General features: G+C 35.7%; 1 protein-coding gene across 5 annotated transcripts in view; it reads right to left on the bottom strand.

The window, feature by feature from the left end:
- The window catches only part of PCYT1A (phosphate cytidylyltransferase 1A, choline), a 42,646-nt gene that overhangs the window by 4,461 nt on the left and 16,958 nt on the right, over positions 1 to 21,227 (bottom strand). For all 5 annotated transcript variants that reach the window (XR_005650285.1, XM_039850841.1, XM_039850843.1 and 2 more), the window contains exons 2-8: positions 19,502 to 19,628; positions 10,242 to 10,341; positions 5,526 to 5,642; positions 4,700 to 4,851; positions 2,688 to 2,766; positions 2,097 to 2,239; positions 499 to 687 (exon numbers count right to left, since the gene is read on the bottom strand). Coding sequence is in view for 4 of the 5 variants with exons in the window: in XM_039850841.1 (XP_039706775.1) it covers positions 499 to 687; positions 2,097 to 2,239; positions 2,688 to 2,766; positions 4,700 to 4,851; positions 5,526 to 5,642; positions 10,242 to 10,341; positions 19,502 to 19,618 (897 nt within the window). In the remaining variant the exon portion in view is untranslated. The remainder of the gene's footprint in view (positions 1 to 498; positions 688 to 2,096; positions 2,240 to 2,687; positions 2,767 to 4,699; positions 4,852 to 5,525; positions 5,643 to 10,241; positions 10,342 to 19,501; positions 19,629 to 21,227) is intronic.

Below are 21,227 nucleotides of genomic sequence, written 5' to 3'. Positions count from 1 at the left end.
ATCTATTCTGGTATCCAAACACACTCACAGTCAGATCCTTCCTTATATTTAACATAGGGCTCGGTTGCTGAATAGCTACATGTACACCCTTTATTTGGCTTGAAGAGGCCTTGCTACTCCTCAAGGTCAGAATTCCTACCTCACCCAGTGATCCCGAAGCAGCTGTTTGCAGTAGAGGCAGATTTCTTTTTACTGTTCTTTGTTCTTTCCTTTCCTTCTAACACTATAATGTAGAAGATGGACAAGGCTACTTGCTTATTTTGTTACCAGATGTGGATGTTGATAGAGAGCTGGCAAAATTACCTCTTTCTGCAAAGATTTTAAAAAACTTTTTGTGGAGAGCTGAAATATAGTTCTTCCCAATAAGGGGAACAGATTAGATAATTTCTTAATGTCAATGTCCCTTTCTGCTCAAGAATTCTATAATTCTTTCCACAGCATGAGAATTCCCTAAATTTTCCTAAAATTCCCTAAACTGTCCAGCAGGAAAGAACATACCAGCGCTCCTTCTGGACCAAACATTTCCAGGAAACTTCCAATGAATTCTCGGGATTTCTCCTCCCATTTCTGAATGAGGTCGATGCTTTTTTCCTCTACTTTTTGAACAAATTCTTTTGACTTTTCTTCCACATCTTTCACTTTCTTCTTTACTTTGTCAACCCGCTCCTGCAAGTGGTATTTCTTCTCCTAGGGAGAGAAATAACTGGTTTGAGAAATGATACTCGCTCTGAACTTCACACCAAAAGGGTAAAAAAAAAAATATGGTTTGGTACTCTATTGATACTTTTTTAGTCTTTAGAATTTCACCTGCTTAACTCTATCCCACACTTCTCTAGCATAACAACAGATAAGATATGCTCTGGATGGTCATCTTATACAAAAGCGTGATAATTCTAACATTGTGGAGCCCAGGACTGAACTAAATAGGGCAGGCCCAGTAACATGCATGTAGTCAAATGAAGTCCCATTTTTAAAGACAAAACGTAAACTTAGAACATAAGCATGCCCAACATAACTCAAATCCCATTCCAGTCGGAATGTAAAAGGAACAATAAGATCACTGCACAGTACTGCCAAGAATAAGCCAACTATAATAGGTTGAAAATGGAAGTAGTAGATCTTTTATTTAATTCATTAATTGTACTAGATTTTTTTCCTCTATCACTGGCTTATTCTATGATTTAAAAAAAGTTGTTTTTAGTATTTGGAGGTCTGTTTGCTCATTAGTAAAATAAAAATGATACTCTTTGGTCCTATCAGCTTTCCTGAAGAGAAAATGGCTGAACCCTCTGGGGATGGTGTATGAGAAAGAGAGTCTTTAATCAAATGAAAAGTATTCTCATAATTTCCCCATCATAAAGGGGAATGAGAATGTGTTTAGGATTTTTAAACACCTGAAAATAAAAATTCTGTAGAGGAGGTTAACAACAGCTAGGGTTTATCTGCATAGATAAATCACATTTAAATGAAACCATTTTACCTATTCATAATTCACAGAGCTAGGCGTAAGTGAGGGAGCATGGTAAATTACTTATGTAGAAGATATAATTAGCAGCTTTCTTCTTCTTTTTAAATCGACTTTATTGAGGAATAATTTACAAGAAAACGTATAGCTGTTTGTTTCTAAAGAGCAATATTAAGCTAAGATAAACTTGCTTTCATAAATCAAATTTTAAAACTTAAGTCCTTGTGTCCTGAGAAAATGCATGCAAAATGTTTGTTACTGTCCACAGAAAGAGAATCCACAGCTTTCATCAGATTTTCAAAAGATCATCCAATCAAAAAAAAAAAAAAAAAGGCTAAGAACCACTGTTTTAAACATATTTATATACATACGTACTATGTTGTTAAATGTTCTTATTCATTTAATTGGCCATCTGTCCTTATATCAACGTGTACTAGAGCATAAAGGCAGAAAATGCCTGTTTTATTCTTTTTGTAAAGAGCTTAGCATAGTGTTAACTGCAAAGAGGCATTCATCGAGCTTTAGGAGGTAATAATTATAGCAGACTGAAAAGCAAGTTCATCTTAGATGAAGTGGGAGACAACGTGTGTCCTATAGGGCCAGAGTACTCTAGGATAAGGTCGGAACTCACGTTGATAAAGCTGACATTAAGCTCCTTTGCCGTGTAGCCCCTCTGTAGGTTCCGTCTGGCATACACATCATAGTCCCGGACAATTCGTGTGATGATGTCTGATGTGGAGATACCTTCTGTCCTCTGTGTTGGAGCAAACATGCCTAACCCAAGAATACATACAAACACTGTAACATTCTGGTTAGCACAGGCAGTAGGACTAGATGTAAACAGGGAGCAACATTCCTTTCCTTTCCTCAAAAAGCAGAAGCTGCTATTACTATGGGAAGTCCGGAGATACTGATATATAGGAAGACTGAATCAAAGGATAGGGGTTAAGGAAAGGAGGAGCTATATGGTTCTAATATTGGGACAAATACGGGGTTGGAGACAGGTTTCCTGAAATTAAAAGAGATATCAAAAGTAGATGTTTAGACTGAGAACTCGTAGATTTCAGTGCTATGCTCACCTTAACTTCTCATCCAAAGTGTGACCTGAAAATGGATGTTGAATGCCTCTGTGTATAAATTTTTCTCTGTAAAGTAGCAATGTGGTTGAATCTTTAGGCAGTGCCCCCGAGAGTCCATAAAGTGAGTATGCACATCAACTCACCTGCTTCCTTAATGTGCTTATAGACATCATCACTACCAGCAGAAGAATAAGGGATGTCATCATGGGCTACAAAATCAATCTGAAAATAAGAAAATATCATTTAAAACTCAGGATAACTGCCATTCAGAAAGAACCAGTAAATATTCTCAGGCCTAGAAAAAGGACAAGAAGCCAGACCCAAATAGATATTTTCTCTTTATCTCTCTGCTTTGCTCATAAATTCCACAATTCATTCACAAGCCACCCAATTTAATTATTTACGGGTCATAAATACAAAGTCAGCCAGTTTCTTTTTTAGCTACTTCTGCTAGTCTATTGTAGGTGCTACCCTCAAACTGTACATCAGTCACTTGGAAAATAGGGTTGGAGGATTTGCTGCTGTGCTAGTGGGTGGAGCCGAGAAAAGAAGAAAGGAAATCTCTCCATCTTCCTGGGTCTATAAGAATTAGCCAGATAAGGGTTTCTAAAAATATGAGTGAGAAAGAGGTCACTTCTTTGTTAACTGGTTTCTCTCTCAGTCCATGAGATGAGTGGGAATATAAAAACAGCAACCAAGAACCCTTTTACTGGAATAGATATATCTGTACTCCTGAGAAACACAAAACTCAAAGCCATAAAAGACTTAGGTTTTGAGATTACCATTTTACTACTGTCAATACCTGTTGCAACAGTGAGAAGAGATCACTGGCACTGGGACCAATAATCTTTCTGAGAAACATGCTAAACCTCACATATTTACTCTTTCCTGAATAGGCCATATGCCCTTTGTTAATATAATTGCTACCACCACCAAACCCAACTCCCGGAAGCCACCCTAGTGTGAAGCATGCTCATGAGGAAGGACTGTATCAGAGACCCTCACTCAGCTAATATCTCAATTACCATGAGCTTATCAGGGATCCATGGGCAGCAAAGTAAAACAGAATGGTAGGCAAGCAAGGCTCATGGTTGAGGATATACTGCTAACAAGGAGAAAAGGGAAGTTGGAAGTTTCCCCTAACCACTGCTGTCTGGGTCTGCCTGGCTGTGTTACTGAGAATAATCTTGTTCATTATCTTTGGTATCACTGGTTGCTAAGTGTTGACTGAAAAAGCTAGAGAACTGTAAAAGGAGTGTCCTAATCCTAAATAGATACAACAAAGCCCTTAGCTTTGGGCTTACCCAAGTACTGCTTTTGAAGCACTGTGGCCACCTTTGTTACTTCCTGTCTCATTAAGGAATTCACTTTCAACATTCCACATCCGCTTGTAGAGAACTCACAATATGCTTGCTGGTGTCTCAAGCTTGAGGGCCTCCAACCTGACCTGATAAATCCCTCTCATCTTTTTTTTTTATCACCTTTTATAGAAAACCTATTGCTTTAACTTGGGAGAAATAAAAGGTGCTAAGGAGTTTTATAATACTAACTCACTGAGCAAAAGTGAGAAAACTCCCTGGTTGCTGACCTCACAGAACTTCTAGACCAAAATCAAAGCCCGGAAACTAAATTTAAGTCAACACAAGAGAAGTCTACGTTTATCCGTCTTATATTTGAAATGTGAACTCCTTGAGAGCATGGCTGGGGCTATGTATATTCTAATGAGACTGGTATGCTATGAGGATAGACACATATATTGTGTGTGGCGGTGGTGGGGGTGGGGGGTTGTTGTAAAAAATGACATAACTGGAGAGTTCAATTTCTAGTCCTGCTACAGTGTGACCTGGACCAAGTTATTTGGTTTCTCTGGCCTTGTTCTCATATATAAAGTAGAAATAATAATTACCCAATAGGATTGTTATGGGGAAAGCAAATGAAATATAATGGATATAAAAGTGCTTGTAAAACATCAAACCCCATATAAATGTCAGTGATGTTATCATTAGTAATATCACTGCCATCTCCTCTATGTGAAATTTATATGTATGATAAAAATGAAATAAGGCTAGTGGAAAAGGCTAGCTCAAGTGTCAGAGGCCTTGAGAGTTGAGGGAATTCCAGAAGAGGGAATGGGGACATGTGCTCAGTTTCTCACCCGGTGTTCTGTCAGGAACTCTGGTGTCAGGGTCCAGGGGGCATTCCTCACCACCTCATCCACATAGCGGCAGTGCTGCACTGCATCGTAGCGCTCATTTTCATTCATCACTGTGAAGCCTTTGAAGTTGTGCGTTAACTCATCACTGCAAACTGAGTTCACCACATCATAAAGTTGAAAGTCAAAGTCCCCTTTGCTTAACCATTCCTCAGTAACCAACCTCTCCCATTTTCTAAGACTGTAACCATTCCCCCACTTGGAGAAAAATCTTCTGGATGTAGCTCAGTCTGAGTAACAACGCTTTTCCAAATCCAAGATGCACCTTCAGGAGCAACACTCACTAATGGTAAGTTCACACTTTGGAGAAGAGAGGATTCAACAGAGGGTTAAGATCTATGGCTTTGAAATAAACCTGCTGTGCATTTTTGCACCAATTAAGTTTTTAAAAATGCTTTCTTGTTATATTTTATAAAAGTGGACCACACAACATTTGCTTAGCAGACTTCTTTAGTTCAGATGATTCAAAATGAAAAGCTGAAATCCAGAGTAAATGTTCTTAGGTAGGCAATAAGGGTCAGGGTCAGTGTTGCTCCCATGACTGCAGAAACTCAGTTAAAAACAGTGAGATAAACACTGGATATTCCAGGTCAGTGAGCTTGGAATTGCTCTCTCTAGGTTTATATACTTCATGTTTTAGAGAGGCTGTATTGTAATTCTTATTTAAAAACCAAAGCAAGGGACAATATACTCAGGTTATAAAAATAGGAAAAAAGGGCTACTTTAATTTTTTCTAGGTAGCACCTAAAGTCATCAGATGTTCTCTTACCTCCCACAATGAGGTATGTATTAGGGAAAAGGTTCTTTGCTTGCATCAGAGCCCGGGCATGACCAGAATGAAATAAGTCAAATATTCCATCTGCATAAACTCTCACAGGCCGCTCACCTAAGTCCAAAAGAAAGAATCTGTCACAGAAATACATTGACTCAATTTCTCATATTTGAAAAATGGAAATGGCATTGTACAAATGTTCCATCCCTGCATGCCCCTCTCTTAAAGTGTTCTCTGAATAGTCATCCTAATTTGGAGGTAGACTGGGGTTGTAAGAAATAATATCACAGACTTCCTTGGTTACAAAGATCCTCTTGACATCATATCCACTAACTTTCCTTGTTAGCCTGGTTGTATGAAACTTCAGGTAATTGAATTTCAAGACCACCTTTTCTTAAAGTTATCTTAGAAGTGAAAGGGAAGAATTATACAACACATATATCCCAAACTTCAAAATCCTCACTTGCAGTTTATGTTTAAACTTCAGTTTTGTTTAAACAGAATATAGTTATACTATATTCTGACTGCTTGCTCTCTCATTTTCAAGTTGCCTCGATTACTAATGACTAATGCTTTGCTTTGAAAACAAACCTCTCTACTATTACCTAGAGAGTAAGGAGTGATCCAGGAAGGTAAGTACCAGTTATCAATTTATTGCTTCTCAGTCCCAGATTCACTCTCAATACCTGCTCTGAGATAACAGATGAAATTCCTTCAAGCATTTCTCCTTGATAGTGAGCATGATGTTATACTTTCTCAGTAGAGGGTGATATACTAAGTATTTGAAAATCAAATATTAATATTTTAGGACTTTATATTAAAGCTTTTCTTCTTCTCTCCATTAGTGAGAATAAAGGACTGTCAATTTATTTTTTGTGGTAGTAGACTATGAAAGAAAAGCCAGGAAATGATCTCTTAGAGTATAAGACTAATTCCAAGCCAAAAATCACGTCGAGAATAAATTTATATAATGGTTCGTCATGCTTCAAATGAAAATCTGAGTCCTAGGAACATATTCCCACTATGTGAATAAAGGAAGAACTATTTCCCTGTAGCAGCAGAAAATAACAGAAAGAGCATCTACATCATTCTGGGAAAGATGGGCCAGTCTCAACAGATATACCATGCTAAAGGCAGGGATAAGATATATATTCCTGTCCCACCTGTCTTAAGGACAGTGACTCAAGGAGGAGAAAACTGGTTCTCAGGTTTGTGGACTCCTCTTTCCAGATAGCTTTATCCATAAATGAGTAGCTGTTAAACTGAGAAATCATACATTGCTAAGAGAAATATAAATTTTGTACAACTTAAGAAGGGCAATTAGGCAATACCTATCAAAAGACAAACAACAAATGCTTATATCCTTTGGCCCAGCTATTCCCATTCTAGGAATTTTTCTCACAGATATATTTGTAAAAATGTATCTTATTCATTGCAGCTCTGTTTGCAATAGCAAAAGTTTGGAAACAACCTAAATGTCAATGGGCAACTGAATATACCATGATATTCCCACTAAAAGGTCAGGAGGACATATACATTATTTGCTTAGATAGCCATAAGAAACTGGTAAAACAGTTTGCCTGTAAAAGGGATACTGGGTAGCTGTGAGATGGTGGTGAAAGGAAGACATTTCAGTCTATATCCTTTTCATACTTTATAAATTTAGGCCATGGTAATGTACTGAATTTATAACACAGAAAGTAAGTTTTTAAAATAAAATAAATACACTAAAACAATGAAAAACTGAGAAATAATATGATGGATTAAAGAGTCAGAAAGGTTCTGGCTCAAGTTTGCCAACCAGCCTCCTTCTCTGTAATCTTAGAACCTAAGTCTCAGTTTCCTCACCTATAAAACAAAACAAACAAAAAAAAATCTGAGTAGTATAATTTCTCATCTTCATCCTAGAAATCATGACCATGAAGTAACTAATACACTTCTATCTTTCCTAAACAAGTCCATAGTGGCTACGATCTCACTTTATTTTATCCTAAAAGACAAAGGACAGAATATAAAAATTAAGAATATTTTATTGTTTCTTTGCCATTAGTGTACAGCAAGGGCAAAAGGAAGTGAGGGAGACTTAGCTCAGTGAACACCTTTCCTGAATGGTGGCAACAGCCTCCCAACTTCTCAATTTCCTATGACTTAACCCCGTCTTTGGTGAACCCAGACTGGTATATTAACCAAACGGCCAGAAGGGGCCACTGTTGAACTAGAAGATCTGAGGAGAAAGCACAAGGTATTCATTCTTTCATCAAGGGGCTATTGGCCAGGATAACAGATTTACATCTGTTGTCTCAGCATATGATTAAGGGCAACCCCTCTAACTCTCAAAACGGTCCTGATTTGGGTTAAAATGATAGTTCTTACACTACTACTGGCTAAGTAACTAGATACTCTCCTTCAAGCAGAATAGACTTGGGTTTCAATTTATTGTCTCTTTTGATATATTCTCTCAAATACCTATCATTGAAACATTTTCTCCCTAAAAGAATTCCATTGCCCTTCAGACTCTGCCTTTTTCTTCTTTTCTTCAAGAGAACATATCACTGATTTTTTTCCCCCATTTTTCAAAAGAGATCTTATCTCTCAAGCCATATTTGTTTTTTCTTAGGGTAGTAAGTTTTCTTCTAGATTATACAAACTTTCCTCTTGTACTTTTTGTTTTTTTCTCAGGGTAGTAAGTTTTCTCCTAGATTATACAAACTTTCCTCCCAAGTGAAAACCTGGAGGCAAAGGGGTGGGGGGTGCCCCCTTGTACCAATCATTGGTTTATAATTCACTAACTGGCATGTATATGTGTAGATTCATTACTGGTTTATCCCTTGTCAAGCAATGGCATGAATTCAGTCAGTCGCTTGGTTGTTTATCATAAAAAGGAACAGACAGAGATAAAATGACGCTGGTAAACTTTATAGGCTAATTTGTGGTTATTTGTACTGCCTAAAATACAACCAGTTTTCTGGATGGTCTTCTATTGTGTATAACTAATGTCTACAAAGTGTAGCACCACTCCGGGGTGAAAAGAACACAAAGATGAAAAAATTTAGATTTTACCTTCAATTCTATCACTAATTATTTGTTTTATTGTAGGGAAGCTTTCACTTCTAAGTTTCTATGGCCTTAATTTCTTTATATATATATAACGAAGAGACTATAAAGTAGATTATCTCAAAAATGAACTTGTAAAATTCTATTGTTCCAAAATTTTTAAAAATTAGATTTAATAGTGCTTATTATAGGCTTCTAAACTTGTGAAAAGTACATATACACATACATATATTTTATGTATCACAAATAGTATGAATAGATTAGCAACAAGCTGGGTAAAATAACTAAAGTGATCAGATCTGAGTGAGGTCCTGCATTCTGAATGTGTGTCATTAGAGAGTACATGAAAAGTTCTTGCCCTCAACACACTACAATCACAACTGAATGTGATCCTTGAACTGTCTGGTGGCATTTTGAAATCTGGCCTGTCATCATTACACCCTGTTACACAATAGCCTGTTTTTCCTTGTTGTCATTTTACCTGCCTCATTAGCCTGCTTATTACTCAAGTAAAGGGAGCCAAATCCAAATAATTACATCATGAATTAGAAGGGTTGTGGTCAACAAGAACTATATCTAAACATTTTTGCAAAAGGAAAGCATTCTCTGGAATTTTGAGGACCCCAAAACTATATTCCATATAGCCAAGATATAGTCAAGGGGTACTGGGATCACTGGTCCGATACTGTCCAGCATTCATTTCTATTTGTATTTCACTTACAGAGAGCAAACACACTAACACAATTAAAAAGTAACCACACATATCCATATACTGGATATGTATAGATTTGTGGCTATAACTGCTTCTTATTCCCTAGTGCTTGTCTGGGTTTGAGTCCAGCCTTATATTTACAGAGTAGAGAGAACATTTACCACAGTAATTGGAAGAATTGAAAAAGGATTGAAAAAATATAATTGAAGAATTTACATAGAAGTAAGGATACCTCCCTATAGGACTCAGTATTTATAGCAAATGCTCATAGAAATTTCAATTTATGATAATCCCTAAAACCAATTGCCCAAAACACTAAGAGTATCTAGAATACATATATAATATAAACTAAACATACAAATAAAGAGTATGGGCTTTGAAAATAATAAAGCGAATCTAAAAAAAAACCTGGAAAATTATAGTATCAATAAAGATAAAGTTAAGTGATAAGCATCTCTCAACTTGGGATATTTTTGTCCTCTATCATCAACAGCATCATAGCTAGGGTACTGACTGATCGAAAGGAAGATTTGGGGAAAAATTCTGAAGGCTATTAAAAATGTGACAGCCTGGTGTATTATGTGGAACCTTTTAAAAACAGACAAGATTATAACCCAGCTCAAGATAATATCTTATTGTCTTTGCTCTGCTATATCTCATGGCTGTGACAATAGCCCAGGAAGCAAGTGTGTACCACCATACTGCATAGCTGTGACAACACCCTGGGAAACAAATGTATAATAATAAGAAAAAATAAAATTTTATGGAGTACGGTTATCCTCCCAAATAAAACAGCAAGGCAGATGGAAGGAACTCCTTCCCCTTGTCCCAATCAGTCTTTACAAGTAAACTGACAAAAGAATATTGAGAGTAAGTATATATTTGATAAATAAAATTGAATGCTAAAAACAAGAGTAAAACAACAAAATAATCGGGCATTTACTTACAAGGAGTTCCTCTGCTGGCTTCTTCCATCGTTACCCTGACATAGGGTTTACTAAAATCTACCTCAATTTCATCAGAAAAAGGAGCTGGCTGCCGTAAGCCCTTAAGAAGAGGAAAGTGCAAGAAAAGAAAGTTAAACTCAATGGTACAAACTGAAATACTCAAAAAAGTGGCAGCTTTAAAGAACAATCAGTTATTCAATATGCTGTGATTAAAATTCTTCCTAAAACTTCATAACATAAAGAAGAAAAAACGAACAAAAAGGCATTCCAAAATGACAAGTGAAAGTTGCAACCTTTTACCAAATGGGTACTTCATGGCATGAAAGAGAAATGTCCTGTTGGTGATTTCAGGGTAAAGACTGAGTGAGGTGGCTGGGAACCTAAGCAAAGTCCTAATTTACTGGGTCTAGAATGATGGCTCCTCTGCTGCATTGCAGAACAGCCAACCCTGTTCTATGTGATGAAATTGCCAAAGTTCACAAGTACATTTTCATACCACTTCAACTAGGGGACTGGGAAGGCAAACAGCTCCTGTGAATTTTTATTAAGTACAATTGTCACTGTGTAATGCTTTCCAATGCTCATAATAGCCCTGTGAAGCAAGTAGTACAACAGTTAGTACTCTTAATTTAAGGATAAGGAAAATGATGTTCAGAGAAGTTATATAAATTATATACAACTACTCAGCGGCAAAGAATGCAGGTATGCTCTTTCCTCTACAGAGGAAAGCCTTACTTAAGAGTTTTTGTTAAATTTATTCCTAAATATTTCATTCTATTTGATTCTATTGTGAATGTAACTGTTTTCTTAGTTTTATTTTTGGATTTTTCCTTACTAGTATATAGAAATGCAATTGATTTGTATGTTTGTATGTGTGTATAATTTCAGTTGATCTTTCTATATTAATCATATGTCCCATGACTTTGTTAAACTCAATGATTAAGTTTGTTTGGTATATTCCTTAGAATTTTCTACATATGAGATCATGTTGCCCGAGAATAAAGACAGTTTTACTTATTCCTTTCCAATCTAGATGCATTTAATTTCCTTTTATTATCCCTTCTTGTTCTAGTTGGAACCTCTATTACAATGTTGAATAGAGTGAGAGGTCAAATATCCTTGCCTTATTCTCAGTCTTAAGGGGAAAGCATGCAGTCTTTCACTATTAAGTATTATGTTACCTGTAAGTTTTTCATAGATACCTTTTATCAGGTTGAGAAATCTCCCTGTTTTAGTAGTTGGTTGAGTTTTTATAAAGAATGGATGCTAGATTTTGTCACATGCCTTTTCTGCATGATTGAAACAATCATTTTGGTTTTGTTTTTTAATTGATTAATTTTGGTAATATTAAATAAATTGATTTTAGGATGTTAAACCAACCTTGCATACCTGAGTAAAATCCCTCTTGGCCATGTTGTATACATCATTTTACATGTCCCTGGATTCAGCTTGATAATATTTTGTTAAGGATTTTTGCATCAAAGTTTGTGAGGGATTTTGAACTATAGTTTTCTTTTCTTGCGCTGTTTTTGCCTGGCTTTGAGATTTGGCTTCATAAAATAGCCTCTGTTTCCTGAAAGTGTTTGTATAGGAATGGTATTATTTCTCTCTTAAATGTTTGATAGAATTCATCAATGAAACCATCTGGGCCTGGACCTGTCTTTGCAGGAAGACTTCTAAAGACTAATTTAATTTTTTTTTTTTACTTGTGATAGATCGATTCAAATTTTCTGTTTCATCTTGGGTCAGTTTTAGTAATTTGTCTCTTTCCAGGAATTTGTCTATTTTACCTAAATTGTCAAAATTTTTGGCATGAAGTTGTTCATATTTCCTTATAATTCTTTCAATTTCTGTTGGGCTGTAGTAATGTTCACTTAGAATTTTAAATTCTAAACAGATCACATCCTGATTGGGCTGAGTCCAGAGTCTAGAAAGACATTGGTTTGTTTTGTTTTCAGATAAGGATGAATTTTTAAAATTAGGTTTTAAAATTAAAACATACTTCTTTTTAAAATATCTTACATAAATCAAGGACTTAAATGGGACGATTTTCTGAAATTATTAGTGATTTTCCTACGGATTAAAAAATTTATTTTCTAGAAATCAGTACTTACAAAGAGTTGCTTAACAGTACTTTGTGTTTCTAAAATAATATGCTATTCATAAAATAATATATATTCTATGATTTCATCTATGTGAGGGTCAAGAACAGGTGAAGCTAATCTATGGTTAATTGAAGCCAGAGGACAAAGAGGAAATTTAGGGAAAGAGGATACTGGCTAGCAGGGGGCATGAGAACATCTTCTAGGTGTACAGGTGATTACATGGATGTATACATATGTAAATATTTACTGAGCTGTACACTTAAGGTTTACGCATCCTACTGTATGTAAGTTATACCTCAAGAAATAAATGGCATTTGGCCATAAAAAGGAAGGCAGTACTGATACATGCTACAACATGGATGAACCTTGAAAACATTATGCTAAATGAAAGAAGCCAGCCACAAAAGACCACTTATTATATGATTTTATTTATATGTAATGCACAGAATAAGAAAACTTATAGACAGAAAGTAGACTAGTGTTTACATTGGGCTGGGAGGGTTGGGGAGAAACAGGGAGTGATTGCTAATAGGTACAAGGTTTCTCTCTGGGGTAAAAAATGTTTTAAAATGGGTTATGATGATGGTTGCACATCTCTGAATATTCTAAAAGCCATTGAATTTCACATTTTAAATGGGTACATGAATTATAATGGTATATGAATTATATCTCAATAAAGTTGTATATATTGTTTTATATATGCAAAATACAAAAAATATATATGAAACAAATAGGAAAAAACTATGCTTATTAACAATAGTACATGTAAATAAAAGACCAGCCTTATAGTGTCTCTGAAAGTTATTATCAATGGTGTGCTGAAGTTGGTTAAGTATTCAGGAATTTTGTGGGCCAGTTATTAAATCATTGGTAGCTTGAAATCAGTCACAGAATTCAAAAAATGCTACATATCAAAAGTTCCCCACTGCCAAGTGAGCCAGTTTACCATGAAACTACTGGTTATTTTGCATACTTAGAAAAAGATCAGTTCAGATATTATTATAGGAAGAAGCACATGGACTTACGGATTTTTCCATTAATGTTGCAGTGGGAGTTGAAAGGGTGATAGATAAAAGATTTTGTGTAGGTGGAACATGGTAAAAAGAAAAAAATATCGTCACTTGAGAAAGAGGGGAGTTTATAATAAGTAAGATTTTGAAGTGAAGAAAACAAAATTGTGGTACCATTACCAGAAATAGAGAAGTTTTAAAAGAAGGAGCTGAGATCAAAGAATGTAAGAAGTGAGAAATGTCTTTAAATTTAGAGATTCAAATGACTATTAGAGACCTTTTAGAATCAGAACACTAGAGCCTTTAAGAAAACTGGAGGACAAAGAAATAAATTAGTAATAACCTCTCATTAGAGATGTGTGACCATAAAGATAATGAGAAAAAGGTACCTAAAGGGGACAGAAGGATCAAGTGAAAGCATTTTTTTAAAAAATTAAGATGTGTATACTCCAAGACAGAGGAAAAAGAGCCAAAAAGATTGAAGATACCAGAAAAGGAAAAACAGGTAATTAAGGAAGGAAGCGTCTAGAGGAATGGCAAGGAATGTCCTCAAAGGATAGCAAGGGGGAGGTGTTAGCTCTAGAAATAGAAAATATCACATTTTTCAAAAAGCAAAAGAAAGGAAAGGATAGTGTTGTAAAGAAGGAAAGATGTACAAACTCATATCTGATGCCCTCGATTTTCTCATATAGTAAAAAAGGAAGTGAAGTTACCTGTGAAGAACAGGGAGGCTGGAATGAGACTGAAAGTTTAAGGAAAGAAGAAAATATTCGGAATAGATGTTGCGGGAAATGTAGTAGAGCATGAGCAAGTAATTAATGGAACTACTGATCGAGCTAGAAACTTTACTCTTTAGAAACCAAGTTAATAGGTCCAGAAAGAGAAATAAATAATTTAATAGGAACTGTGAAAGACTTAGGGTTATACCCTGGAGAATGGAAGGGAGGCAGAAGAAGGAAGTAAAGAATTAGACAAAGGGATCTAGACATTTCTCTAAAGAAGATATGCTAATGGCCAAAAAGCACATTAAAAGATGCTCCACAATATTAGTCATTATGGAAATGAAAATCAAAACCACAATGAGATACTACTTCATACCCATTAAGATAGCTAAAAGCAAAAAAGACAGGCAATAACAATGATAGTGAGGAGAAACAGGAATCTTCACACACTGCTTTTGTGAGCATAAACTGGTATAGAGCTTTGGAAAACAGTTCTTCAAAATATTAAACACAGAATACCATATGAACCAGAAATTATACTCCTAGGTATTTATTAACCAAGATAATGAAAACATACATTTAAAAAGTAACCTGTACATGAACAATGTTCATAACAGCCACAATAGCCAAAAATGGAAGCAATCCAAATATCCATCAGCTGCTAAATGGATAAACAAAATGGTATGTCCATATGAAATACTATTCACCTATAAAAAGGAATGAAGTATTGATACTCGCTACCACCTAGATGGGCCTTGAAAACATTATGCTAAATGAAAGACGCCAGACACAAAGACCACATATTATAGATTCCATTTATACGAAATATCCAAAATAAGCAAATCCTTAGGGATGAAAAGTAGATTAGTGGTTGCCAGGTGGTAGACAGGGAGGGGAATGGGGAGTGACTGCTAATGGGTACAGGGTTTCTTTTTGTGGGGATGAAAATGTTCTGGAATTAGATAGTGGTGAAGGTTGTACAACATTGCTAATATACTAAAAACCAATGAATTATACAGTTTAAAATAGTTAAAATGGTAAATTTTATGTTAGGTGAATTTTAACTCAATTAAAAAAGGTATATTAAAAGTATCCTATCTTTCATAACTCTGTTTCTTCAATCTTCTTTGTAGTATACCCTGTATGTTCCAAGGTAGAGGGCAAATGCAGCTGTCTCTCCTGGCAAGGGTTTGTGCTGAATCAATTCCTCCTAAGAATAGAGAATGAAACCTAGGGTTCTTTAGCTACAGGAGATCAGCAAAATCTTTATCTCTCTAGGGTTGCCTCCAGTTAGAAGGTGAAGTATTTTTTAAAACACTGTTATTCTCTTCTCGATTAGAGAACAGTGTCACTAGAAACAGGTTTATAAAAGTAGGACTAAGTATTTCTACTTTTGTTATAAAACATACCTCCTTCATTTTAACCTCAAGGGAATCCTGCAGAATAATACTGCTTTCAAGTCTTTTTAGTATCTGGTAGTGAAGCATAAATGAAAGGGTTTAGGACTCAGATCTAAATCTCAGCTTCATCACTTAAAAGTTGCAAAATCACAGCAAGCTTCTAAAGTTTCATTTCATCTTCTATAAAATGGAAGATATTACCTGCCCCACAATATTTCACATATAGTAGGCACTCAACAAATTTAGTTCCTCATCAACATTAGCTCATTTTTTCTTCCATTCTATGAACACAGGTTTCATTATGCCAACAAAATTAATTAATCGTATTAATCTAAGAAGTTAGCTTCTAAATGCTAGTTTCTAAATCTATGCAAATTATAACTAATACAACTAAAAATTATAACTAGTAATGATCATCATCCTCCAAATTATAAGTGATCCTCTGAATGCAATATTGCTTCCATAAAATTTTTTCCTGATTTTGATTATATACATTAACTCACTCTTCTTCAAAATTCCAATGAAAGAGAAGAGATTCTGGTATCTTTATTAACAGAGAAATGGAGATAAATAATATAAAAGTAGAACTTGATATTAGCTTTCCAGTCCTCTTTCTAATTCCAAAGATTCTTAAACATTTTTCAGCATAACGTTTCGGAATGCCACAGAGAGAGTTTCTCTTTTACCCAAACATTCTGCACAAATGGTAAAAGCTTCTCCTGAGATATAAATTATTACAATAATGCCAAGGGAAAGGCTATATAGTCAAGAGGAATACTATGTGGTATGAGAAAAAAGGAATAATGAACAGAGAAAACTCTACCCCTGGGGAGGGATGGAGGAAGAGAGAAGCAGTACTTCTCCCTGACTCCAGTTGCCACTTCACTGACTATAAATGAATGTAAATGAGCTCATCTAACTATTTGAATGTCTCACAGACCTTCTAATTTGAACTTGTACTAAACTAAACTTATTGTCTTCCTCCTAAACCAGTTCTTCCTCCTTATCTGAGAAGCATCCCATGTACACAATCTACCTAAGCCTGGAACCTAGGAGTCATCCTTAATACCTCTCATCCTCTGCATTCTGATAAAGTTAATCTGTTGATCCTCTAGATAGCCACTGTTCCTCTAACCTCCTTCTATTTGGACCTTTTCATACTGTATCTTAATTGTGTCTCTTTGCCCTATTCGTCTGCAAGCTTCTTAAGAGCAAAGTCATCTTTTCATCTTTGAATCTCCAATTCTAGCAATTGGCACATAGAGGTTCTCAATATATGTTTATTGGAATGAGATTAAGAGATCTATCTCCATAAGCAGAACTGTGGCCAATTTTCCCCAGTTTAGGTACTTTCCGACTTATTCATACATATGATAATTTTAGGATAGGATAAATGTTTTATTCTTTGTAAATATTTTTGCAATCCTTTTGATTATACCTTTAGAAACATCTGTATCAGTAAGTTCTTTACACTTATCGACAAACTAGCCATAAAATTTTCCCTTAATTTTTCCCCAACTCTATTCTCTCTCTCTTCTATCCATTTCATCCTGACCCATCAATGCAGCTACTGATATTTGGTGATCCTCTCCACTTGTGAGCAAAGTACTTTTCTGAAGATAATGAGCTCTGATTTATTATGGAGCTCTACATCACACTCACATCTCTCAAAAGGAAGGTCTTTCTTATCTTTACACTTCTAGTACCTACTGCCATGCTAGCATGTTATAAGTGTGTCATAAAATCCTGTTTGCTCAACACAAATGTCAGCTAATGAAAGGATAAAGTATAGTATGTGGTATATGATGGAATGCTATTTGTCAATAAAGAGAAATAAGTACTGATGCATGCTACAACATTAATGAATCTTGAAAACATGCTCGGTGAAAGAAGCTAGCCACAAAAAAAAAACACTTATTGTATGATGCCATTTGTATGTAACATCTAAAACAGGCAAATCTATAGTGATCAAAAGTAGATTAGTGGTTTCCAGAGGCTGCTGAGAAGGTTGGGAGAAAATAGGGAGTGATTGCTAATGGGTACATAGCTTCCTTTGGAGTGATAAAAATATTCTAAAATTGGTTATGGTGATGGTTGTACAACTCTGTAAATATACTAAAAACCACTGAATTGTACAGTTTAAATGGGTAGATTAAATGATCTCAATAAAGCTATTATTTTTTAAAAATGTTGTTCGCTTTTGCTACAGAGTTGAAAAGGATTCAGAGAAAGTACAGGTATACAGTGAAGATGAAATGCAAGTTTACTTAACAGCTATTCCTCAATAAGATCGGTTTAGCAAGTTGGGTGAGTGAACCTTTAACCATTAGCACATGCTAAAGAGCCAGCGTGTACCAGAGAGGAATGTGAAATAGGTAGCAAGTCACTCAACTGATCTGTGACATGACTATATGAAGCAAAGTAATTTAAAGCACTGAGATTACTCGGATTCTAAGGACCAAGAAATTTAAATCTTCTCAGAGCCCATTCCACTAAGACTGGCCTTCTTTGCTCTATTACTGGCTATGGTGATTGGCTAAGAGTCTCATAACTTGTCTCTACTCCAAGTGAGATTGTTGAATTGGTGCCTACCACCATCTCCTTAACCTAACTCTGTAAGAAATATTCAGAAATTAATAATGCCCTGTTTCGTTGACTGCTAAGTCATTTTCTGAGTTTACTTGCTGTGATATGCAAATAAATGTCTACATCTTATTCTCTAGAACCTATGACTATACTACCTTACATAGCAAAAGGGATTTTGCAGATGTGGATATGTTAAAGGATTTTGAGACAGGTAGATAATCCTGGGTTATCCAGGTACGTCCAATGTAATCACAAGGGTCTTTATAAGTGAATGAGGGAGGCAGGAGAATCAGAATCAGAAGATGTGATGACAAAAGTAGCAGTCAGGGTAATATGACAATTGGCTGGTACCATGAGCAAAGAGATGTAGGCAACCTCTAGAAGCTGAAAAAGGCAAAGAAACAGATTCGCCCCTAGAACCTCCAGCCTTTCAAACATTTTGATTTTAGGTCTCTGAGACTTATTTCAGTCTTCTGACCTCCAGAACTATAAAACAACCTATCTGTATTGTTTTAGGCCGCTAAATTTGTGGTAATTTGGTACAGTAGCAGTAGGAAACTAACACACTTGCCCCCACCTATATCATCAAAATCAGGCCTGAAACATATGCGCTCTATTTGTGGAGTCCAGTTGCTTTTGTTGCTCAAGATAGAGGATTGGTTTGGAACAACTGTTAACTGTGTCAGAGTAGCAATGTTTTTCCCTTTGGGCTATGAAGCTCCAGAACTAACCAATGGAAACTGCAGTTTAATCAGTGGCTAATGGTTAGTATAGGTAAAGAAAATACAGAAACATGCAATTCTGTCACTAGGATTTCAAAATATGGATTTCATAATAATATTGTATATCAATAATAACTTCAATTGTGTGTTCTTTGACATGTTTTTTTAGGGGAAGCTTTAGGAAAGGTACCAACCTGACACAGGATGAGCAGTTTGGAATGGGGTCCTTCATCGAAGGCTTTGGCAACAGTTAGAAATACAAAGATAACATTCCAGAGATAAAGGAAGATAAGGTAGGCAGTATTAGAATAAGGTTCTCATCTAAAATATAACCAGTAATAGAGTGGATGAATGATATAGGAGAAAAGATAGTAAGACACAGAAAACCATGAGATGATAACAAGATCAGATCACTGCCTGGAACCCCAATTTCTCTATTTCAATCATTTGATATTGATCTTTAGCCTAATATACAACACAACCTCCAAACTTTCCTAACATTATTTTTTCAATTCCAATGTAAAGCTCTTACAACTGAGCTGTGAGTTATAATCTAGTGAGAAAGCATAAGATTTCTAACAACTGTAAAAATACTTACTTACTATTCATTCACTCTATTATTTAAGAAGACTTAATACTGATATCATCAATGCTATATCAGTTTTCTACCTCCCCTTGCCAGGTAAAATGTGCAACATAGAAATCTCTTACTTACAACTGCACAGCGTGGAATTTTTGAAGAAATTCCATCTTCCTCTGTTGCTCCATTGGGTCCAGGTGCCTCTTTCCTTCTCTTCCTTGTGTTGACTTTGGCTGAATTCTGTGCATCCATATTATTTTAACTGGTCATAGAAAGTGAAAAAGAATTTTTTTCTTATTGGGGTGGGAAAAAGTCTGTCACCAGTATATCCGAGATGTTATTAACACAGATATACTCAGCAAAAGTTCAATTCCATAGCACACACTTCACAAAGATGAGCCAATTGCATCAGGCAAAAACAAAGCTTCACAACAAAAAGGCTCTAGTAGAAACACTGAAGTGCCTCTCTGTGGAACAATGGCCACAATTAATCACCTGACGTTGAAAATTATTGCCCTTAACCAATGAAGCCTGAATATTACCTACTAATTTCATATCCTGACTGCGTACAGAAGATTGGAATAACATGGCTAAGAAAATTAGTTATACAGACTTCACCATTACCCCTTATATTATCCCTGGGACACCTGGAGGTATGACCAATGAAGGAAATGTAAAGGGTTATGTCTTTGGTACAGATGGAGAAAAAAGCCTTTTTTAAAGGAATGGCCATCACCAGTTCCTGGTTTAACAAAGCATACATTTCTTAACTCTCAATGTTCTGTAGATTTGAGAGTCCGAATCTCTGAAAATTGTGGTGTAAGTAGACAGTATCTTTTAAATGTCCTTCCTTTTCCTTCTTCAATATTCATTTCCCCTTCCTTTTTCAGAGTCTTAGCACCTTAAGCTTGTTCAGATTCCCCAACATTAAAACCCCACTCGGGCTTCTCCTTCCCCCGAGAAAAAAATATTTACTCCTGTCTCATTTAGCAGAGAGCGTCTAGCAACTAGTTATCACATAAAAGTTCTAAATATTTGATGTTTCGTGTTTAGATATTGGCTTTTGCTACCTCTCCAAACTCCTGCAAGGATATCTACATTTTTCTTGAGTAACGTATTTGCATAAATTAATTTCTTGATATTGATGAAATTTCATGCATCAGCCAAAAAACTGGGGCTAGAGGAACTTTAATGATCAAATGCCATCTCTGGCCAAGATATGGTATAGTATGGAAGATATGGAAGAAAGATCCTCAGAGCAAAGATAGAAAACAAAACAAAAGCCAGACAGAATGAGGACATTCTACTCTTCATCATTTCCTCTAATAAGCAGTCCTGAATAAGATGTCATCTAAGCAACAGCAATTGTAACTTATTTTCTTTCCTCCAGCTAAATTCCAAGGGAAGAAACCTGATCTAATCCTTAGAGACTGAAGGTGACACTCCATGAGTCGTGGCTAGATATCAGGCTGACATGAAAAAATGTGAGTCTAAAGTGAAAGATGAACACCGCCCAGAAACTTCCTTTCATCACAAATGCAAATTAAAATGGAAGCAGGGTACTATACATTTAATGAGTTTTTCCAGTGATGATAAGAGCTTTTCTTCATTATCTATTCTTTCAAAAGATCCAGGTCAGTATTACCACTCCCATCTCACTGGTATGAGAAGCCTGCTAAGAATGCCTAATGTTCAGTTAGTGACCATTTCTAATTTGCATGGGACAGGACTTCTCTGTAAGTACCTGTTAAATTCTTCTCTTGGTAGGTAGACAAAATCCATTCCAAAAATGTAATTAGCAATCTAGTGACAGGCAGCTCAAGTTCAAGTAGTCAATAATCTTAAGTACTTCCTATGTGCA

The sequence above is a fragment of the Pteropus medius genome, unplaced genomic scaffold, assembly GCF_902729225.1.
Source record: "Pteropus medius unplaced genomic scaffold, Ma_sr-lr_union100, whole genome shotgun sequence".
Lineage (NCBI taxonomy): Eukaryota > Metazoa > Chordata > Mammalia > Chiroptera > Pteropodidae > Pteropus > Pteropus medius.
Note: the sequence above shows the minus strand (reverse complement) of the source record. Positions and strands in the feature narration are given on the sequence as shown.